This window comes from Ammospiza nelsoni, unplaced genomic scaffold (genome assembly GCF_027579445.1).
Source record: "Ammospiza nelsoni isolate bAmmNel1 unplaced genomic scaffold, bAmmNel1.pri scaffold_55, whole genome shotgun sequence".
Classification (NCBI taxonomy): Eukaryota; Metazoa; Chordata; class Aves; order Passeriformes; family Passerellidae; genus Ammospiza; species Ammospiza nelsoni.
Genome location: NW_026683193.1, coordinates 1,022,631 through 1,045,086, shown reverse-complemented (window position 1 = coordinate 1,045,086; position 22,456 = coordinate 1,022,631). Strand labels below are relative to the sequence as shown.

At 48.3% G+C, this 22,456-nt stretch overlaps 1 protein-coding gene across 1 annotated transcript in view; it reads right to left on the bottom strand.

The window, feature by feature from the left end:
• LOC132087217 (serine/threonine-protein kinase PAK 3-like) overlaps positions 1 to 12,182 on the bottom strand; it is a 30,579-nt gene extending 18,397 nt beyond the window's left edge. The window contains exon 1 of the mRNA XM_059493229.1: positions 12,084 to 12,182. Within this exon, the coding sequence (XP_059349212.1) occupies positions 12,084 to 12,182 (99 nt within the window). The remainder of the gene's footprint in view (positions 1 to 12,083) is intronic.
• Between the last annotated feature and the right edge of the window lie 10,274 nt (positions 12,183 to 22,456).

The window sequence follows — 22,456 nt, the reverse complement described above, 5'->3', positions numbered from 1 at the left end:
GCCCCTGTGGCTACAGACACTCCCTTTTTAGATGAATGCCTTGACAGGAGCTTTACCAAAGCAGTGGCACCCTAATGCTCTTTCTGTTTCAAAATCAGACACTCAGTCACTAAGTAAGAGAAGGAAGACATAGAAAACCCAGGTTAGGTTACACCATAACCTAAACGGAAGGGAAACCTCTACTTACGTGTGAAATTTGTAAAATAATAAATGGAATAAGCAATGCCATATGCAGCAAAAGCTGCAGTGGCGAGATGGTTCATTATTGGCATTTCTGCAACTTTTCTAAAAGCTAAATAAACAAGCCTCTTGTCAGTAGGCAGCTGCCTACTGACACATGCTTTGACCAGGAAGGTTCTCCTGATCTGAGCAGGCCTAGGGCTGCTCTGACACTCAGGCCTTCTGTGCACCAAGGCAACCTTCTGATGTCACTATGACGACGTGGCAACCATGCCCTGACATCACAAAGGAACAGCTCTGTGTTGGTCTGTGAGTTTATGCAAAGCAATACCCAACCTTCCCTACAGCAAACACAAAAGAGCCTGGGAAGTTCTCCTCTGTCACAAAGCAGCACAAATTCCCCTCATGGGCCAAACCCTGTCTTTCAAGGGATCCAAGAGGAACTCTTGGAGTGCCCCAAGCACGTACAGTCTGTACCCCAACTGAGCACTCAGATGGCACCCAAACAAAGGAAATCAGACCAAGACAATGGCCCACAGCATTGCAAGTGTGAGAAATGACTCTCACTTTTAACATTTTAAAGGTATATTAAACATTAACAAAGGAATGAATAAGGAATGATTGCAGCATTGAGAGCCTCCATGACTAGCAGACATGTGCTCATCTACAAAGAGGATGCTCTGCCTTTTATACCCTTAGCCCCTCCAAAAGTTTTGTCAGTCAACTTTTTCTCTGCTGTCCATTGGTGGAGATTACTTTCTTGCACCTTGACTGCAGGACAGATGTTGTTTCCCCCTGCCTGCTGGTCACAAGCCAGCCCTCCCCAAATGCCCTGACTACCAAGGCTATTACAAAGGGGAGGAGAAAGAGGACTATGGGAGAATATATAACAATATCATCACTACACATTTGAACATCCACATAACATCTGCTTCTTAATTGTCAGAGCCAACCATTGCATTACTTGTCTAGAACACACAGAACCAGGAGAGAAGGCACTGTTGGCATCACAACTGAAATCCTTCCTAACAAATCTCTCCAAATATTTGCACCTTTCTTGGACATGCCCAGAGCTCTGGTGCATGTACATCTCTGCCTTTCTTGCCCTTTGGCAGCAGTCGAACCGGCAGCATCTGCCCGCCAGCAGCAGCTGCTCCAAGCTGGGAACGCTGCTGGCGGTGCTGATTTCCAGAGGCTTCTGTGTGCCAGGGGAAGCCAAGGCAGGAGCGGGTTGAACGGTGCTGGCGCTGCTGCTGCTCTGTGCCAGAGAGCCCCGGCTGGGCAGGGCACGGTGCCCACTGTGCTGCGGGCTCCTTCTCCTGCCACAGCTGGGCACACCTGGCAGCAAGGCATGACAACTGGTGGGCAAGCCAAGGGGTTTCTGGGGCTGCTCTGCTCTGCACACACCCAGGACACCTGCAGCACAGAATTTTAACCCTCAAACAGGTGAACCAAAGGGAAACAGCTGGAAAAGATTTAATTTGGACCATTCTTACCTGCTCAACAGAAGTCTTCAAAATGAATGTTACCAAGCAGGGCCTGATCCCTGCTGCCAGCTCAGGGTTAGAAGAGAGGCAATACTTGATCTCAGCACTGGGTGTGTGGGGAATCACTTCCCTGATACGTGCACATCCAGCAATCTCACTTACTTGTTTGTACCCATGTACCCTTTTGACTTATTGATACTTAAAGCACTTCTCAGAATTTCCTGACATGAGTATAGGAGTGTCCTGTAGGTCCCTGCTGGCCTTTGTCACAGGTTCAGGAGGAGCCCCATGCACAAAAGAGCCCAGGACAAAACAGGGCTTGCAAAGCAAATTCATTCTATTAGTTGCAATAGCAAATAATACACAGCAACCCCTGGATTCCTAAAAATCTGCGGAGCAGGAGAAGGAGGTGGAGCATGGTGCTCGGCTGCAGGGGAAGGTAGGCAGTGCACTTTCAGGACATCCCCTGGATGAAAATGGTGTGCATCTCATCCTTCTCACCCTTCCAGCTCAGAACCGGGCCCTATATCTCCTGCTCAGGAGTGGAATTTCCCAGTTACGTCATTGGCTCACACATGGCTGGCGAGATGAGGCCAATGAATCAAGGATTTAAAAGAACTGGAAGAGTTAAAATTTCAGCAAGATTTAGTTAGGGGGAAGGAGTATAGCAAGAAGAGTAGAAATAATAAGGGATAGTTAATGTTTTGCAGGTAAGGTAGTTAAGGCTAGGGTAATATATCCCTTGCCTGTCTTTACTATGTTTAAAGAAGCAGGATGGGATGCGGATTTCTTTGTGACAAAGAAGAGGACCAGAGCCTGCACCTGGGCCCCGAAACTTCAGCTATAGCCAAGAAGTGCAAAAGCCTGCCAACAGGTCATAAGGAAAGAGGTCAAATTGAGGAAGACGTCTTGGCCTTCATCAGAAGGACACCATTCCCCACTTTAAAACCCACCAACCCATTTGAAGTGAAAGACTGCAGAAATGTGAAGGAACTTTGGACTCAATTATAATACATTTTAATACAAAGGAGGGTAGGCAGTGTTACCTAATGAATATGTGTTGGGTTTTTTGGGAATTATATGAATGTGTAAGATATTTTAGATAAGTAGAGAGCCAGTGATTCTTCACACATGTCTTTAGGAGACAACTCCTCCTGTGCCTGGTGCTGTAATAAACACACCACCTTCTAACTTCAGCTGTGGTGAGTTCTATTCCACACCTCATTTGGTGACCGCGCCAGGAACGCTTCTCTGCTCCAGCGAGAACAGCCGCGCTGTGGACGTCTCTGGGCACTGCCAGGACATTCCTTTCCTGGAGGCACCTCCGCTCTTGGCTGTCCCTCATGGAGGACAGACAAGACTGCTGGGACTGTGGAGAAAGGGAATGTTTAACTCTGTATAAAGTAACCCGTACGGCGAACGCAGGGGAAGGGCTGTTCCTAAGTCACACAGAGATGTCCTGCGCACAACGTACGCCTGTACAGTTTGGGTTTGGGTCTGGCCGCCAGCAGAAAGGATTTGCTGTGTCAATAAGGACCTGCTAGCAATTCTGGGGGTGAATTGAGCAAATCCTGTTTTATTGCTGCAATTTTTCCTGTGTGTTGTAATTGTGGTTGTGTTTTCAGTGTGTGAATGTTTGAGGAAGATGATGTGGGTGGATGCTGTTGTGATTTATGGTGTGTGTTGTGTTGAGAAAAGCGAGCACTCTGTCCCCTCATAAAGAGATACTCCTTTCCCGGTGAGCTTGTGTGTATGGACTTTGTAGTTGCAGGGGTTGGTACTCCCTGTGACACCGGGTGCCTGGGTATACAGGGGGGTTGAGTGGTTTTTCTCCCTCATTGTGAGCATTTGGGACTGAATGGTTGTATTTGGGGAGATTTTAGGATTTTGTTTGCAACAAGTGCAGCAATTTATGCAGAAAACTACAGTGTGGTGATTTACGTATGTTGACCTATGGTAGTTCCTTTCTACCACCCCCCCTCCTCCAGGGTTAAAAATCTCCTGCCACCAGGTGGACGCTCTCTTTCCTCTCCTGGACATCCTCTTTCCTCTCCTAGATGCTCCCTTTCTCCCCTTTCTCTCCTGGAGTTGTTCTCCATTAAAGCAGTGGGACTTTGGTCCCGAGAAGAAAGACCGCCTCTCGTCTTTTGCTTTTGTCCTTGTCAGTGTCACTGGAGTCCAGAGCTCGCCAAACTGATCCCCCACGAGGCAAAAACTGACAAATGGCCCCACATGCAGAGCTCAAAAATTGGCAACATTTCTGATGGACTGGAGTGTTTGCCACACTTTTGGAATTCCCTATTCCCACACAGGTCAGGCAATTGTTGAAAGGACGCACCACACTCTAAAACCCTTTCTAGGTCAACAAAAGGGGGATCCAAGCAACACCTCTGATAAGGTGTTGAGCATAGCTTTAGATGTCTTTATGCTTTGAATAGCTCATTTGCAGGACATAATCCTCCAATTTTTAGGCACTTTTCAAACAGCACACAGGCAAAATTGTAAGAAAATTTTGATCAGAAACCTTGAGTTAGGACAAATTGAAGGACCATTTGCACTAATCACTTGGGGCAAAGGGTATGCTTGTATTTATTTGCACAGGTGCCAGACCTAAGTGGGTCCCTGCGAAGGACATGAAACCGTCTCATACACAAGAGCGCACCGACAATTCCACCAGCAGGGAACTGAGCACGCAGACGTGAGCCGCACCGAGAAACTATGGTTCATGCCAGACCTTCCCTGTTCAACCTGTGAAAGCTACAAATCTTGAGTCTGATTGTTGATTCTTGGACTGTGAAAATTGTTTGTATCATAGAGCTCTTTCAGCAAAAGCATGGTGCCCATTTTGTTCAAAAGAATTCTAAGATATCCACATTTGTAGAAATTGGAGTTCAGAGGGACAGTTTAGTGCCCTATAGTTGGCCAGTCCCTGAACAAGTGCTAAAAGATTTGCTTGAGAACTGAAAGAGATGGGGAAGCTTTTGCCAAAAAGCAGCTGCACAGGAACATGGAGCTTGATCAAATGATATACTGGCATTTGTTGGTTTTGCTTGCTTGCTTTTGCAGTGCATATATGCCTGTAGATCAACCAAAAATGAATGTTTACCTTGCTTTAGCCAAGTCACCAGGCTCAGACACCATATGTTTGACCAATTTGAGCCCAGACAAACCCTTTGTGACCTGTTTGGTCGGTGTGCCAGTGCCAGCCAAGGAATGGCCAATACCCAATCGTGACAAATATTGGTGTGAGGCTGCCAACGAGACCAATCCCATAAGCAGCTGGCATCATTGAGCCCCTGATCTTCTTAGAGCACCTTCTGAACCTCAAGAATTGGAATTCTTGGTTCATTTCTAATGGAATTCTGTGCTGCCTTTCAGTACCAGGGAGATCCACAGTTAAATGTTACTCCCCATCATCCTGTGGACAGATACTCAAGTTTGTGGTGCAATTGTACTACCCCAGTGTCCCCTAAGGGTGAAACTGCTGACAAGCAGATGACCTAGATGAGTCCCCACAACAATTAGTAACAGAATATTGGCTCATTTGTGGAGGTAGAGCCTGAATTCCTCAAAAATTAAAGGTGGCCCATGTAGCATCAGACAACTCACTGTGAAAGCACCTATCGTTAAAAAAGCCATCAAGAGAAAACACAGAGAAAAAAGATTTGTCCATCATTACAAAGAAAAGTGTTATAGCAATTTCAGACCCTAGGGCCCTGCAAAATGAGTTACATCAAATTTATTTCTGCATCCACTTGCCTCGGGTGAGGCACTGAAACCATTATAGCGATTGGGGTGTTGGCTGAAGAAAGAAGACAGTGCTACTTGCATTGCAATTAGTGACATGATGAATGATGTTAGTGTTGTCAGACATGCAACCTTACGGAACAGAGCAGCACTTGATTTTCTTTTACTGGCACAAGGACATGGTTGTGAGGAATTTGAAGGACTGCGTTGCATGAACCTGTCTGATCACTCTGAATCCATCCTCAAAAGCATACAAAAGCTGAAAGATTTGACAGCTCCAATTAAAGAAGATGGTGGGTCATGGTTAGATGATTTGTTCCAAGGATGGAGCTTTGCATCTTGGCTAAGGGGACCTTGTAGCATAGGTCTCTATGGATTGGGTGTTTTGGTAGTGGTACTAGTAGTAATACCTTGCATACATTGGTGTGTGTGACAAATGATGGGCAAAACTATCAAAGAAGTTCCTCTCACACAAGAGAGAGAGGTAGGAAATGGTTTCACAGGGAGTTCTTGAAATCTCACACAGATGGTGAAGGAAGGTATAGACATGGAGGAAGGTTTTGAATAAGACCTTGGAACAGACGAGACTTTTTTGGAACAATGACTTGTAATTGTTATCAGACATGACTTTTGCCCTTTGAACTGACTGGACTTTCACAGCATTAAAATTGCTGTGTTGGAATATAGCAAGGCTTAATGCGAGCAAAAAGGATGCTTGAAGCAAGTAATAAGCAGGTATACTATAGTAAAGCTATGAAATGCAAGGTAGTTAATAAACTACACGGATACAAAGGTTTCTTTTTAGTTGTACCGTGAGGGGGAATTGTGGGAATCCTTCAAATCAGAGAGTTTTGGCAAAGCTGCAAAAGGCAGACCTCAGAAACAGCAGACCTGCAATTAGAGCTAAGCAGCAGCCATAAGATTTGTCAGCAGAAAAGTTATAGAAGAAGTAGAAAAGTAAGGACAAAAAGAACAATGGTCTGTGTATTAATGCTTGGTTAGGACAACTCCCTAACCTTCAAAAAAGTATCTCTAGCAAGATATTAGGAACTTCTCAGCTTAATACTGGAGCTCAGTGCATTGTGTTTTAAAGCTTACAAGCAGGTATTTTATTCAAAAGAAGCAAGCACTGTTTTAACAAAAGGTACGTGTGCGTATAGTGGTTGGATAGAACTACTGTCAATATGCTTCTGCTTTGTGTGATTGGTCAAACAACTTTTCAAGGAAGCTGTACCATTAAGTTCTTTGCCTGCTGCCACAGATGTGAGCTGCTGGTATCTTCCCATAGTCATACCCAAGTCATGAGACTGATGCTGGAAAACAAACAGCTCAAGGCGCGCTCCTCAGCAGTCCCGTCCCGTTCGTGATTCGTACAGAGACCCCCAGCCGGCAATAGTATATAGATGTTAAATTACATCTATGAGAAATTAATAGGTATTATTTCATTCATTTTGATATTTTTTCATTTCATATAGATTTATATATTTTCATTTCATATAGATTTGGTTTCTTCCTCCAGCTTGGGAGAGTGAAGAATTACAACAGTGCAAAACCTTCTGCCCGCACAGCAATCAGCCCCTGGGCATGTGCATGCACACCCACCCACTGTGCTTGCTCTTCTCAGCATCTCGGGGCTGCTGTTTGCACAGAATTGGGATGAATTTAACTCAACAGAGGCACGACTGGGGTGTCCAGCTTGTCATGAACACTCATGGGGCAACAAACAACACAGAGCTCTCAAATCACATGATCACAGGTAATTTCATTCCTGCTGGGAACTGAGGAAGTCTCAAAAGAACCAAAGACACAGACAACGGGGTGGAAAACATTGGCATCATGGTACTGCTGGTATCCTCATGGAGGAAAATCTCTTGGATTTCTTAAGGTGGGAGCTTTCCAAAAACTAGGAAAATTGCCCAGCACTGGCTGCCCAATTGTGAATGGTTTTCTTGACTTGGCAAAGCTGGGGTGTTAACAATGGACTCCGTCCTTGGTTCAAATCTCCTGCCCTCACCTGCAGGCAAAAGCACCACCAGCAGCAGCAGAAGCTACTTCAGTCAATTTTCTCAAAAAGCTCTGGTAAAGTTGGGAGAGGAAAAGAAAACACATCAGACACTGTGGATTATTGACAAGACTCTGAGGAACAGTTCCAAAGCAAAGGGCAGCAGCTTCTCTCTGGGCCACTCCTTGTGCTCCAAGGCAGCCGGGCTGCCCTGGCTGCCCAGGACCCTGCGCCCCACGGGCTCTGCAGAGCTGCACAGCGGGGAGGCAGCTTCGGGCACCTCAGGCCCTGGGCAGGAGTGGCTGCTTGCTCTGCAGGGCTGCCTCTGGGCAAAAGCAGGGTGCTGGTCTTCTGCTCTTGACCCTAGCCTGGCCTTGAAGGGCTAATCCTGTTCCCTGTCTCAAATGTGCTAAAGACAGACTTGTTTGTTTCCAGCTCTGCACAGCTTTGATTTGCACCACAAAATACCGAAGGACTAAGGCCTGAACCACAGACCCTGACTGAAGCCTCAACAACAGGACCTGAGCCAAAGCTGCCCTCTAGATGATCTTTCCAACCCAATGTTCTATGTATCTGCTCCTTAACCAAGTATTACTGTCAAAAATATTGTTGCAGCCATTCACTGGTGAAATACGTCTGCATCTTTCTGCATGAGGAAAACGGACACGGCCACACCTGGCCTTGGTTGCTTCTCGAGCCCTGGGCAGGCTCGAGGAGCAAGAGGAGAATGAAACCAGCTGTGCCCCCAGCAGAAGCTCTGGCACATTGCTCGTCCAGCACTATCAGAGCCGGGCTACTCTCACAGTGCACTTGGGAGCCTCATGGCCAGCAAAGGTGGAGGCACCACAGGATTTCCCGGTTCCCGGCCGTGGCTCTGCAGGGCTTGGCTGGGACAGCTTCCCCCAGCTGATGTGCAGCACTGGATGAAGGGAAAAGCATTGGGGTACCTGGCGATGTATCTTCCTTAATAACCAGAGACACCCTTTTGTAATAATGCTGAGGTTCATTGCTTAGCTTATCCTTTTCTGAATCTTTTTTGCACTTTTGCATTACAGTAAATTACACTGTTCCTTCAGCTGGTGTCTATGTCTGCATCTCTGACCCTCCCCACCATCAAAACAAACACACAGCCAGTTTAGCAGGAGACCTGCCTCTCTGCCAGCCCATCTCTTGGTAAACACCCCTGGTGGCCATCTCCACAAATGAAATTCCCACTTTGCAACTTCCTTTTCTGCAGGCAGGTGAGAAAAGGAGCCACTCCTAATTCTGGACACCTCTAAAAACCAGCTGCTTTCAGCAGTCACAACCCTGAAATATCAACCTCCTTCCTTAAGCTGCCACAGGGAGCTCCCACCAAGAGGCCTTTTGTCCAACGATACCCACAGAAGAGCTCGAGAAGGGAGCAGTTCGAAACACAACTGCTTCAGAGTTTAAACCTGCCTTTATCAAATGAGCACACACCAACCTGTCCCAAAGGGAAAGCAGGCAGGAACGAGAAGCTCCTCTCCCACAACAGCAAACTCTGTGCTTTCTTTCTGTTCCGGCTGGAGAGTGGAGGCCACGGGCTACACCTCACTTTGGGAAGGAGCCCTGGGAATTGGGCTTATCTGGGAGGGCAGAAAAAGGAATTCTCCAAAAAGTAGAAAGAGATTCTCTGGAAGGAATAGATGATGACAATATTTCTGCAGAAAAGTGAAAAAAAGGATAATTGAAGCATTTCAAGAAGTGCCCAGACTGAAATTGGTTTGCCAATATGACAACCCCAAAGTCTCTGTGGTGTGTCAAGAAACTCTGGAATGAACTGCAAGGCTTGGATAAACATCATTGGTGTCCGTCCCCCAGAGCACAAGCAGCTCCCCAACACGACTTCAAGACTAACGGACAAAGTTTCCCCCTTCAGCTCTCCACAGCAGCTCTAGGGAGTCTCTCTCCATTGCAAGATCTCCTTTGTCAGTCTACAGTGACAGGAGTTGGCTGCAGGAGGCATTTGCATTGGAGATCTCCCCAGATGGGGGGAAGAAAAGGAAAAGGTGATTCCTGAGGAAAGAAAATAGCAACGCTGTTTGGGAAGACACCAGTGTGAGTTCACTACAACTCTAGGCCAGAAATGCTTTGAGGAAAGCAACATCCATCCACAGGGCAGCACTTTGACTTTGATATCCATGCTGACAAAATTGCTGCCCCTTCCTGCTGCTCTAGCTGACTCCAAATCACGAGAAATGCGCCAACTCTGCCAGGAGGACATGCTGAGATAAAACCAGCTAGTCCGCTAAAAAGGAGTCCACATTAATGTTTTCCAAGTCCCGCTTTTCATCCTTTCCCCAGCCAAGCCAGAGCAATGTCCTTCCTCTCTGTCCCCGATGGTTACCCAGGCATGGGATGCAGCGTGGGGACAGAGCCTGTCACTGCTCCCAGTGCCCTGCCCTGCCCTTCCCTGCTGGCCTTGCCCTTCCCTGTCCTGCTGGAACCTGCTGTGCTGTGCCGTGCCGAGCCGAGCCCGGCCAGCGGTCACACATTTCAGGAATGACCCTCCCCTGTGCCAGCCGTCAGCGTAATGAACGTACCACTTTCTAACTTTGACTAGTTAGAGAGTCTTTGTCCATGATTTTCAGTTTTAACAATTCAGGGAGCTTTTGTTTTCCCTGACAGGAGTACAGTTGCCGCCAAGGGAAGCACACCCAAAGACCAATAGTGACCCAGCCTTCCCTTTGCTTCCCTTTTCCTTCCCTCACTGCTACACAGCTCTCATACCAGGACCTCAGTGCTGCCTCACCTGAGCATTTAGAGCTGCCTCCACGCCATTCCAGGCTAAGTGCAGGTGCTCAGGATTCGGAGGTTTTCCTAGCTTCTTGGGAGAAGGTGTTTGCTTCATCTGGACTTCTTGGCGTTTCACCAGAGGAGCCGAGAACAGGCAAATTTCATCTCCACTGTGAGCTCTTCATTCTGCTTGTTCCCATGGAGCTTAAATGCCAACCTGAGCTCATCGTTCCTCTGGTACCCATAGACCATCACAACCCTTCCATGGCCTTGAGAGAGAGGAGCAGCTGCACATCTTCAGAGCAGCAGTTGCCAGCCCGCAGCCCATTAGGGAGGGAAAGAGCTTCTACCCTTGCTTTCCAAGCAGCTCCTGGTTAATGACCCTTTTCAAGAGTTTTCCTGCAGTGCTCTATCATGGGTAGATCTAAAGTGAGAAGCAGGTAGAAAGTGTCAAGTCATCTAGGAAGGGGGACCTTGAAAACAGAAAGATTCTCTGCCTCATTTTCCTGTCCTCGCTGCAGATTTGGAGGGTGTTCTGGGCATTTTGTAGACTGACTCTCTGTAAGGGTACAAGGGCACTGTGAAAGATATTGCCTAACAAGTGGCCAGTGTTAGGTGCACTCTCCTCTTTCTTTGAATGAAGCCAAACTGGGACTCTGACAGGACACTGCAGATGTTTAAGACTGCCTGTCCTGCAAATCAAGCCATGCCATTGAAATGAGCTCCGTGTGCCCCACAACAGCTGCAGCTGAAGAATATGGCCTCACCCTCAAGGCTGTTTCTAGAATAAACTCAAAGTACAAGTTTAGCATGCATGTCTACAGATCTGGGCTCTTCCTGGGTGAATCCATTTTCTGTGGTCTTTTGTGATGAGAAACCAAATGTAGCCAAATCCCAAAGCTGCTGGGAAGATGCAAAAAACTGTGATTATAGGGTCTTTGTGTGTGTCTGTGTCTCTGTGTGTGTCTATATCAGATTTCCAGTCCATGCTTTAATCTATGTACATGTCAATTTGGATAAATATTTTTAAGAGGAAGAACTCACTCCTTCAATCCCCTTGGAAGTCTGAACACATTTCTGGAACGGAGGTTGCTGTGAGCTTCCTGTGATGTTTGATCCAAGGCAGCACTAGAGCTCTGTGTCCCAAAGACACATTGTGGAGCCTGACCAATGTGTTTGGATTCTTGCAGCCAGGCCAGACACTTCAGCCCCCAGCACTCCAGCTGCCAGTGCAGGTTCTGCAGCATGGACAGCCACAGCTGGCTGTGGAATACTCCTGGGAAAGAGGAATTGCCACCGCCGGATCTGGACATGGTGCTTGAGACACTGGAGATGTTTTCTCCCTCTGCTTGGGCAACTGCATTGGACTGGGAAGAAAGGGGCTGGACTGAGAACTTGTGAATGCTGTTGCATGGCTGAGAAGGAAAGGCTTCTGGAGTTCAGCTGTGAATGGACGAGGCAGGTTTTGCCTGGTAAAGCATGACTTCCTAAAGAAGAGGGAATGAAAATGTCATCCTGGACTAAGGATGAAAAGGTGTGAGCTTGTGTTGGCCAGGTTTGGGTGCTCCTTTTCATGGGAAGAACCCCTGATGCAGGAGCATTTGTGGTGAGGAATTGGAAGCTTTGTAGGTTCTAAGAGGCTTTGTTTGATGGGAAAGAAGAGAAGAGTGTTTGGAGAAGTGGCACTGAAGGCCAAGTGTCCCATGCGGGGAGGGGCATGCCAGAGGTGCCTCTGTTGCAGCTGCAGCAGATGTGGGCTGTGCCTCTTTTGGGTGGGAAGGCCAAGGCAAAGCAAGGGCTGGGCTGCAGCTGCTGCTGCTGTGTGAGCCCTGCCGTGTGTGTAGGCGCTCCCAGAGCCGTGGCTGGGGCTGGGCTGCAGCTGCAGCTTTCTTGTCCTCTCAGTAAGCTACTGCCTGCAGTCCAGTTTCCATCTGGGAAATCCTCAGCTGGGCAAACTGGCCAGTCTTGCTGTCCATGTTGCAGAGCTCATTCCTGTTGCTCTTGGGCATCTCTGTGGGAAGAGATGTGTGTTCCCATGCTGTCCCTCCCAAGCTGCAGCCTGGACGAGACTGCTGTGCTCAGGGCTGTGGAGGAAGGAGCACATCCCTGTGCCAGGAGCTGGCAGGACTCCTCCTTAGCAGCCATTCCACGTGTTCAGTGTCAGCCCCATGTTCAACTGTCAGCTCTGACAGCTTTTGGACTGTGTTTGAGAAGTCAATTTTTCTGACTGTTGAATGGCTTTGGGGCCCCGAGTTGTTGTTAGGAAGAAGGGATTAAGTGTCTGAGCCATGGAGTTGGTGGACCAGGTGTTTTTTGTAGGTGGTGAGAAGGGTTTCTTCATTTCTGTTTCTCTTTCAAGGGGAGTATTAATGTTGCCCCTGAGTCTTTAGGAGGGGAGCCTGTGGACAGAGCTGCAGCAGAGGGAGCTTTGCCTAGCACGGAGAGCTGCAGCAACAATTCCCAGGAGCCCAAGGAGCTTGGTAAGGACAGAGGCCCCACTGGTTTAGAGAGGGGTGAGATGGCTGCTCTGAGCCTGCCTCTGGCAGGAAGGGAGATGAGAAGGGTTGAGTTCCTGTCTGCAGGCTTGGTGCTTCCTGCTGCCTTGAGTTCAAATCCTGCACGGGCACAACCTGCCTGAGCCCTGCCCTCCACGCTTCTCCAGAGGCTCTGACACTGAGTCCTGTGCTGGGGCAAGAGAGCAGGGAATAAACCTGACCTTGTGGCAGTTGTGTCACCAAGCCAGGTGTCCCAGTTTTGTGCTGATGTCCGTGGATAAGTTTGCTGCAGGATGTCAGTGCTCTGGAGGCAACGCTGAGTGACTCTTGAAGCAAGAGAGGAAAAGCCCAGAAAAAGGTCAGTGTAGAAATCTGAGCTTTTTGTCTCCAAGCATTAAATCAATGTAATGCCACTCTGCTGTTAGCTGTAGTGAGATACATTAAAAATACAAGCAGGAGAAGCTCTGAGGCCAAGGAAATCATTAGTCACAAATCCAGGAGCTCAAGGAAAAACTGAAATTACCCCTTTAAATTAGTGAGAACTAAAGTAGAGAGAGAGCACTTTGGGTCTGCATCCTTGAGCAAAGCTGGTGCTGCCTGCAGTCCTGTTAGGGAGCTCTTTCCTTCGCAGCTGTGAAAAACAGAACTCACTTCTTAGAATTTTTAAAAGTTTAATACTAATAGGATAAGAAAAGACAATATTTGCAGCACTGTGGTGCTCGGGGCTAACACCCAAACAACACCTGGTGTGTAGCCACAGTGTTATTTTTATGGTGTTACGTTGCTGAGATGCAAGCGTATTCATGTGTTTCATGAATTATTCAAGCATTCTTGGGAATTTTCCGATGTTTTGGCAACTCCTTTGTTTGACTTCTGCACACTCAGGTTTACTGCATGACATCCTGTTTGTCAGGTCAACATATTTTACTTCTTCTTGATTCTCTTTCCTGCTGTTTCACATCCTCTGATAAGGCATTAGTATGTTCTCCCTAAATTTCACATGGTATTCTCTAATTGTCCTCTGGTGCTCTGGTTTGTGTCAGGGTTATTTTATCACTTGGACAGGTTGGTCAGTGGACAGCCTTACACTGTTTTTAGTTACACACAAGCCTTTTTTCCCCTTATGTTTTGCTACGCTCTGTAACACAATCCATTCATCACACAATTGTTTCCATAAGTGATCCATAGATGATATATTCATTACACTAATGTTTCTATGAGCAACACAGTGCAAGCTTAAGCTGATGGATTCTGTTCTATTACAAGCAGCTAAAAGAGTTCTAACTGATGTTATTTCTAAATACTTATAATCACTAACAACGTCCATAAGCTAATACCTAAATTCCAAATCAATATTACCTGGTCATTTGTCACAGAGCTGTTCATCCCAGAGCTAGTGGTTGTTTTGGAGGAGCTGTGGCTCACTGCAGAGGGCAGGTTGCAGATGGTAGGGAACGGTGCTAGTTCATAACTCAGCTCCCAGCACCTTCAGCTTCAGCCATTTCAGGGATGACTGAGATCTCTCTGTCAGCACAGAGAAAGAACCAGGCTGGGCTTCTTTGTGGCAGCTGGCACTGTCTGTGTTTCAAGCTCTCATGGGGGCCCTCTGCACTGCGAGGGCTTTCAGTGTATTGGGATACTTCAAAACTTCAGAAGTTATAAACTCTTGGAAGGAGTCTGGCTCTTTGAAAAGCAGGCTTCAAATTGCCAAGTGAGATTTTGCCTTTCGGCCCATCTTTTACAGACTTTGATAGAAGGACAGTTACTTCCAAAAGGACAAATGATGCACAAAGGCCAATATTGACCCAGTGTTCCCTTTGCTTCCCAGACTTCCAGCTGATCTGCCTTGCCAGGAGGGCTGCCCTGCATGGGAAGAAGGACCAGAGGGAGAGCCCTGTTAGCATGAGACAACTGGAATCCCTTCGTGTACACATAGATTTATAGATTTCCACAATTCTAATTCTATATCCATATAGTTGTATTTATAGATTTACAGAGGTGTGTTTATATGTGCATATATATACATCTATATAGTAAAACTGATCTATGTTGTTATAGATGGGATAGAATTAGTTACATTTCTAGATTTTGAGATTTACATTTATACATTAATGGAGTTACATTTAGAGGTCTACATTTAGATGCCTACATTTAGATACCTAAATTTAGATGCTTAGATATAGATCTAGAAATATGCATAGCTATTTAGTTAGAGGTATGTGGAAGTTTAGATGCATAGATCGAGCTGTGTAAGCCTAGGCTGCATTTTTACCTCTCTCCCCCCTCGGCTGCCATTTCACCTCTTGCTTTTCCCCCGGTGCCCCCTGTGTCCCCTGTCCCTGTGCTGGGTCTGAGCTGGTGGCCGGGCCGGGTGGAGCAGCACTTCCAGCCCCGGCTGTCCCTGGAGCGGTGGGAGCTGCAGCTGGCCACAGGCACTGTCCCCTGAGGAACTGCTGAAGGACGGTGAGACTGAGGGGGCTGAGGGGGCTGAGGGGGCGGTGGCGTCGAAGGGACGGTGACCCTGAGCTGCTGCTGGGGCTGAGGGCTGTGGGGCAGCCGAGGGCCATGGTGGCACTGAGGTTACACGGAAGTGGCACAGGCTGATGGGGTGGCGGGTCTCAGGTGACGGGATGGCTCAGAAGGGACTGAGGGGGGTGAGAGGACTGTGAGGGGCTGAAGAAACTGAAAGGGGCTGGGGCTTCACCCAGAGCACGGCGGGGCTGAGCGGGTGGACGGGGCCAGCAGGGAGCGCAGAGGGCTCTGGGACTGCAGCTCTGCCAAGCCTTGGAAGCAATTCCAGAGCCTCCACTTTTGCCACAGCTGCAGAGGACAGCCAGAGACTGACGGGAGGCAGCAGGGAGGAGCTGAAGGCCAGCAGCAAGAGCAGTGAACGGGGAGCTGCTGCTGCCAGCCTGCAGAGAGCCCGGCTGAGGCCACAGGCCCGGGGAGGCAGGCTGGGACTGAGGCTGCCGTGGGCTGTGGCCGTGGGCACTGCCCGGCGGGGCAGCAGCGGGCCCTGCCCGTTCTGGGACTCCTCAGCGCAACTGCCCCGGCTGGCACACGGGCTGTCCTTGGGCAAGGCAGCTGTGCCAGCAGGGATCGGGAGCTGTGCCGGCTCTGCCGGGCTGCCGGGGCTGCGGGACAGTCCCGCCGCGGCTGCGCTCACCACAGTCTGGGCCGCTCGTCTGCTTTCTCTTTCCGACCCTCTTGGGGAGGCTCTGACATTTCCTCTTCCCTGATGGAAGTGCAGCTGCTGCCAAGAGAAACGTCCCCTTACTCACTCAGTGTTCCCTTTGCTTGCCGGATGCCCCATCTGCTGTCGCTGTCCAGGAGAGCTGCTCTGTACGGGAGGAGGAGCCCGAGGGAGAGGCTTTGAAGATGGGGCAGCTGGGATCCCTCTGCTTGGAGCTCTGTTTAAAGATACACGGACTTGCATGTGAACAGGCATAATTATATGGACTTGTGCATATGTAGCCTGCTATTTGTACAAGCCTATTTCCATACATATTATATTATAATATAGTTATTAATATATATTATATTTATGAATGTTATATGTATATATATGGACGCATATACATACATAGAGGTTTGCAGTTACATATTTGTGTGTATATGTATCTAGTTCTTTATGTATGTTTTAATATCTGTGTTTAGATTTCCATAAGTATACAGTTGTATAAGTATCTATTTGTATTGATGTAGTTTTTGGTATATCTCTTTTTAAATAGGTATACTGGTATTTGTATTGGCATATATGTCTGGTTTTGTAGTTTTAGCTGTATATTGATCTATTTCTATATCTGCTATATTTACATATATATCCAGATGTATAGCTGTATATTTCTATTGATGCAGTTGTACAGGTTTTTAGATTGGTAGTTGTTGATGGAAGGAGACCCAGACACCAATTGGTTCATCACAGGTCCGATTTATTGATCGATACAGCGGGTTAAATACAGTTCATAATAAGCTTCATACATATTGCAAAAGCTGAGCTCAGGATTGGTTAGTTACATATCATCAACTACGCCTACTTCTGCATCTTTGTAGTTATTCTTTTGGTACTTTCTGCATATTTTCAGCAAGAATTTCTCTTCCCTATCCTCATGTTGCGGCAAGGGCATCATGTCCTTGCCTGTCATTGGTCACCGACTGCTGACTTCCCTTTCAAGCTTAACCAGCGGCATTATGTTGGCATGGCCTTGCTCAGCTAAGCAACTGTTAACAAAACTCTCCACAGGTAGTGCTGTGTGTCTCTTTATAAATAGGGGTTTTTTTGTATCTGAATCTTGAATGTAATATGTAACATTTAATCAATATTCACATGTGTATATTGTGGTGGTTATATATGTATATAGTTCTATTTAAATTTGTTTGGGGTTGTATAGTGGAGGAATTCTATTTATCGAGTTCTTGGTATTACGTGGAGATACTGATAGTTTTGTATCTCTATATGGGCTGTACACTTGTAATATGCAATAAATTCAGTTGATAATTTCCATTGATCTTTTTGTGTGTAGTAGAGGTTTGCAGAGTAGTTTTTATTAAAAGAAGTTTATATTTGTATGTTTCTAAATAGTATGGTGAAACAATCAAAAAAATTACTTTTTTAAAATTTAACAAAGATCTCTATAGTTATATGCTGTCAGTGCTGGTGTAGCAATTTATAACAAATGCCATTTGTCAAGTGAGATGAATGTGTTGTAATTTGTGCTAGTCAAAGCCATGGGCAGATGTAAATGCAGGAGGATTTTGGCCATGCAAATCTCCAGCCATGCCCAGCACATGCCCCACTTGCACACAGGCTGGGCAAAGGAAGTGCAGATTTGGGCTGGCAGCATAGCCCTACGTTAGCTCAGTACTTGCTGGTAAGGCCTGCTGGCGGAGAAAAAGATCATACGTAACTGCAAACCTCTACGTGCCCCTGTGGACGTGCCCGCAGACAGGATGGAAGAGGGGCTGGGGCTGCCCCCGCTGGCAAAGCTCTGTCCCCTGGGCACCTGGGGGCTGTCCCTGCCTGGGCCGTGCAGGGCTGGGCCGTGTTCTCCGGCCTCTCCCGCAGCCCCTCAGCTCTGGCTGCACTCGCTCTTTGCCAGATGCGGGCAAGGATGGGACACAAGAGCAGGACCCCACTCGCGGCCGCTTCCACAGAGCAGCGCAGGTACCTGCAGACATCCCCACCTGGGCTGGGCCTGCTGGCACTGCTCGGCCCAGCGCCACGCTTGAAGCAGGCCACAGAATGTCCCTCTCTTCCCGCCCTTCCTTCTGTTGCAGATACTGCGGAGGTTCCTGGGCCTTGGGCGCAGAAACACCAGCGCCGCAACAACCGAGGGTACGGCTGAGCTGTGGGCAGAGGCTGATGTCACCTCAGCCTCCCCTGAGCATGCAGCAGACTCTGTCAGGGCAGTGGCTGAGGGAAGACTGGAGGCTGTCACGGCCCTGCAGGCTGTGCACTTGACCAAGCAAAGTAGCAGTGCCCTGTTGGTTGTGTTCAGGCACCTGCCAAGTGAGTGCAGGGACAGGCTGCACCCGGAGCTCAGAGGCCTCATGGTGCTCAGCAAGGAGCACTCGCTGGTGAGAAGGGGCAGTGGCTGAAGACACGCTGACAGCGTGGGGCTGGCCAACACAGACCTTTGGCCTTGGCTGGCCTTTGGCAGCAGAGGCAGCTGCTCCCAGCTCTCCTGCCTCCCCCTTCAGCTGCCCGAGTGCCCCAAACAGCTGTTGGTGCTGCGGCTGTCCTCAGCCTCACAGCATGGCCTGCCCTTGCACACAGGGTGGAGGAATACGCGGCCTCTGTCAACACCTGCTGGAGCAGCTGGCACATGCAGATGTAGCAACGGTCGCCATCATCCTCCCTGTGCTCACACACATGCTCCACATGGAAGACCTCAAGATACCCAGCGCCACCGCCCTGAAGCTGGCTGAGCACCTCCTGCCATATCTGGAGAATGTAAGGCTCTGTACCCCCAGCCATGGGCACTGGACGCTGCCCAGAAATGTTGTGCCTGTGCACATTTGGGCCTCTGCCCCGATGGGCCTGGAGTAGTTGGTGCTGAGGTCTTTTCCTTTCCTCCAGGAGGACAGCCAGGTGCAGCTGCTCTCCATTCGGCTCTTCCTAGCCAGAAAGGGATGTTTTAGGTGAGCTTTGCACCTCCAACTGCCTCGGACCAGAGCCAGGAAGATTCAATTATGCAAATGTTACATAGATAGATAGATAGAGAGAGAGAGAGAGAGAGATTGACAGATTTCATTACTGAAATCTCTCTTTACTGTCCCCTCTGTGTTGCTACAGACATCAGAACTTGGTAGCCAGTGCCCTGCTCAATTACAATCCTGAGACTGCTCTCCTGTTGCTTCAAAAAAGCACACGCCTGGGGAATCTGGAGCGTGTAGGTCCTTACGGAAAGGGATCAGACCCAGAGCATTGCACTGGGAATTGCACTCTTTGTGCATCTGTGCTCGGGCAAGTTCTTCTCTTGGACTCAACCACGCCGGTGGTGCTAAAGTGGCTGGAATGAGAAATGCAGCCCAGCTCCCTCCAGCTCCTGTGATCTCTGAGGAGCAGCTGGAATGCAAGGGCATTGACCGGCTGCTCAATTCCCAAGCAACACACACTGATTCCCTGGGCTGCAAAAAGGCACGGTCACTACTAAGCTCAAAGTGATGTGTGAGGCCATGCCGGAACCACAACAGCTCCTTCTGCACCAAGGTCCCTGCACAGAATGATGTGTTCTCATGCAAAACTACTGCATTCTCCAGAAGTGATACATTGGAAATTAAAATTCTAGCAGACTCAGTCCCAGTGCTATAAAAGGGCAGAAAAAAATGATGAAAACAACTTTAGTTGGGAGAAAAAGAAAATGAAAAAGCCTCTTCCTCCAAGCAAACAAACAAACAAAAAAAAACAACTAAGGAAAAAAGGGGGAGAAGTTGCTTCCAAAAGCAGCTCAAATATTTGGATGCACTGGGGAGATGCTGAAGGTCCCTCATGAGGCTCCTCATGTCCAAGCAGAAGCTTCTTCAGTGCCTCCTCACTGGCCTTGTGCTCCACCCCCTTGCCCACCTCCCCTGTCCTTCTGTGCACACGCTGCAGCCCCTCCATGACTCTCTGCTTCCCAGGGGCCCACAAGTGCACACAGCACTCCAGCTGTGGCTGCGGCGCTGGCCAGCACAGGGCCACGCTCACTGGCCTGCTCCTGCTGCCCCACTGCTGCTGACACAGGCCACCATGCCCTTGGCCTTCTTGACCACCTGGCCACACGCTGCCTTATCTTCAGCTGCTCAAGACCGGCAGCAACCCTGGCTTGTTTTGGCCTATGCAGCTCCCCAGCCACAAAATTGCCCATTTCACTTCAGATACAGCAGGCACCATTTCAAGATGGCCTTCCTTTTCTGAGCAACATAAGACAGCAGTCAAAGACTTGCAGCTTCACCCCCACTCTGGGCTCCAAGGCACTTGCCAAAGTTGCAGACTTCAGTGCAAAATGGATCAGCAGAAACTTTCCCCGTCTGCTGTTTGCAGCTTCTCAAAAGCCAAAAGTCAATTGAGTCAGCAGTGACTCTACAAGTGAAGAACGACTCAAGAAAACTGCAGAACGCTTCCACAAGCCAAAGACACCTTTCCAAAAAGGGAAAAGAAACCAACAAAGCCTTTTGACCTCCAGCACTACCACGTGTGCCCTTGGCCATGACCCCACACAAGTCCAGAGATGGAGCTTCCCTGAACCAAGCAGCCAGAAGCACAGCCGGAGCCCCCAGCTCTGCACTGCCCCAACAGGACAGGTCAAAGGCCAAGTTCTGCGGTCACTGCCTAGAGGAAATCCCTAGCTCCTGGCAGGACTCCAGCACCCAGCATCCTCAGCCTGCAACAGCAAAGTACTGGCTGCTCCAAAACTTGCAGCTCTGCCTTGCACTAAAGACAGCACCACACACAACTGGCACTTACAGGTCTGGAATAGGGCGGTGAGAACAACGTTGGAGGGTTGTTGTCATCCACCTCATTTTGCTCCTCTTTGGCTTCTTGTGCAATAACAGAGAGAGTCAGGGGAAAAACGGCTCTTGCTCTTCTTATCTTGTCTCTACTTATGTGAAAAAAGAGTCAAATAGTAGATTGAAAAGGAAACACCATATACAGCAAAAAGCGCAGGAGCAAGATGGTGAATCATTATAGCACTGCTCTGCAAGTTTGCAGGCTGTGCTGCAACACCAGAAAAAACAAGGCGTTTGAAAGTGTGCAAGTGCCCACCGAAAAATGACTCATACACGAGGTTCCTCCTGCACTGGGCAAGGCCTAGGGCTGCTCTGACACTCAGGCCTTCCATGCACCAAGGCAACCTTCTGATGTCACTATGACGAGGTGGCAACCATGCCCCGACAAGACAAAGCAAACGCTCTGTATTGGTCTGTGAATTTATACCAAGCAATAACCAATCTTCCCTACAGCAAATGCAAAAGAGCCTGGGAAGTTCTCCTCTGTCACAAAGCAGCACAAATTCTCCTTGTGGGCCGAAGCCTGTTGTTCATGGGATCCAAGAGGAACTCCAAGAATGACCTCCAGCTGTGGCCGTGGCGCTGCCCAGCACAGGGCCACACTCACTGCCCTGCTCCTGCTGCCCCACTGCTGCTGACTCAGGCCACCATGCCCTTGGCCTTCTCGGCCACCTGGCCACACGCTGTCTCATCTTCAGCTACTCAAGGCCACCACCCCTGGCTCCTTTTGGCCCACGCAGCTCTCCAGGCAAAAAGTTGCCTGTTTGACTTCAAATACAGCATCCACCTTTTCAAGATGGCCTTCTTGTTCCACAACTGCATCTTCTAAGGAGATGTCACTAAATTGACAGGAATAGAATTCTCAGTCTCTCTGACTAAATAGAACTGGGCTAATTTTACTCTCTGGCATGTTGCTCTTAGTTCAGTGTTCTCCTCTGGCTGCTGTCAGCAAGTGACATTTTCTCTGCAAAACTGAGTTTGTAGTTCTTCAGGACTCTGAGAGGGAAACTAGAAACTATCCACTTATGCCTTTGTTACCTTTGTTGAAGGCATCAAAATGGATTTTCTTTCGGTCTCCCTAGCCGGTCCTCTACTGCTACTGGCCAAGGTGACAGCTAGCTCTAGAATTCTTAAACACCAGGAACATGAAATGTCCCTTTCTCACTCAGCTCAGAATCAGCACCGCTGAATACACGCCTGAGGTGACCTGTAGTGGGCACGGGAAATGAGTCAGATGCTGTGAGAAAACTGCCTGGGCTGCTGAATCCCACAGAACAAGTAAACCCAAACAAGCTGATTTCCTGTTTGCCAACTTCCCTCCAGGAGACACGTTTCATTCACACAGCCAGCAAGAGATCAGGACAATGTTCTTTGTTGTGCCTACAATTTGGCCTGTTTTGCCAGTAAATGACTAAAAACATAACCAAGAAAATGCAGGTTCTTTAACACTCAATGCTACTGTTCTACCAAAACCATAAAAACGCTTCTAAAATCCTCTCCTTCAGGTACTTTTTAAAAAAAATCAGTTGCATGCACCAATTCTTCTAAACTTGCTGGAAACTGTTGCCCAGAAAATCTTCCCCAAAATCCCTCTGAGCTCTGGCATTTCTGTTGTGAAACAGCACAGCAGCATCTCCATGGTTCTTGAGCAGACACTCACTGCTTTGGAGTTTGCATTTCATTGCAATGGGAAGATCACTATTTTAGCACTCAGTCAAGGGTCAAGGTAGACAGTCAGATTATTTCAGGAGAAACTGTAGAAGGAAAGAATCTTCCCTGAATTCTGGGAACAACTA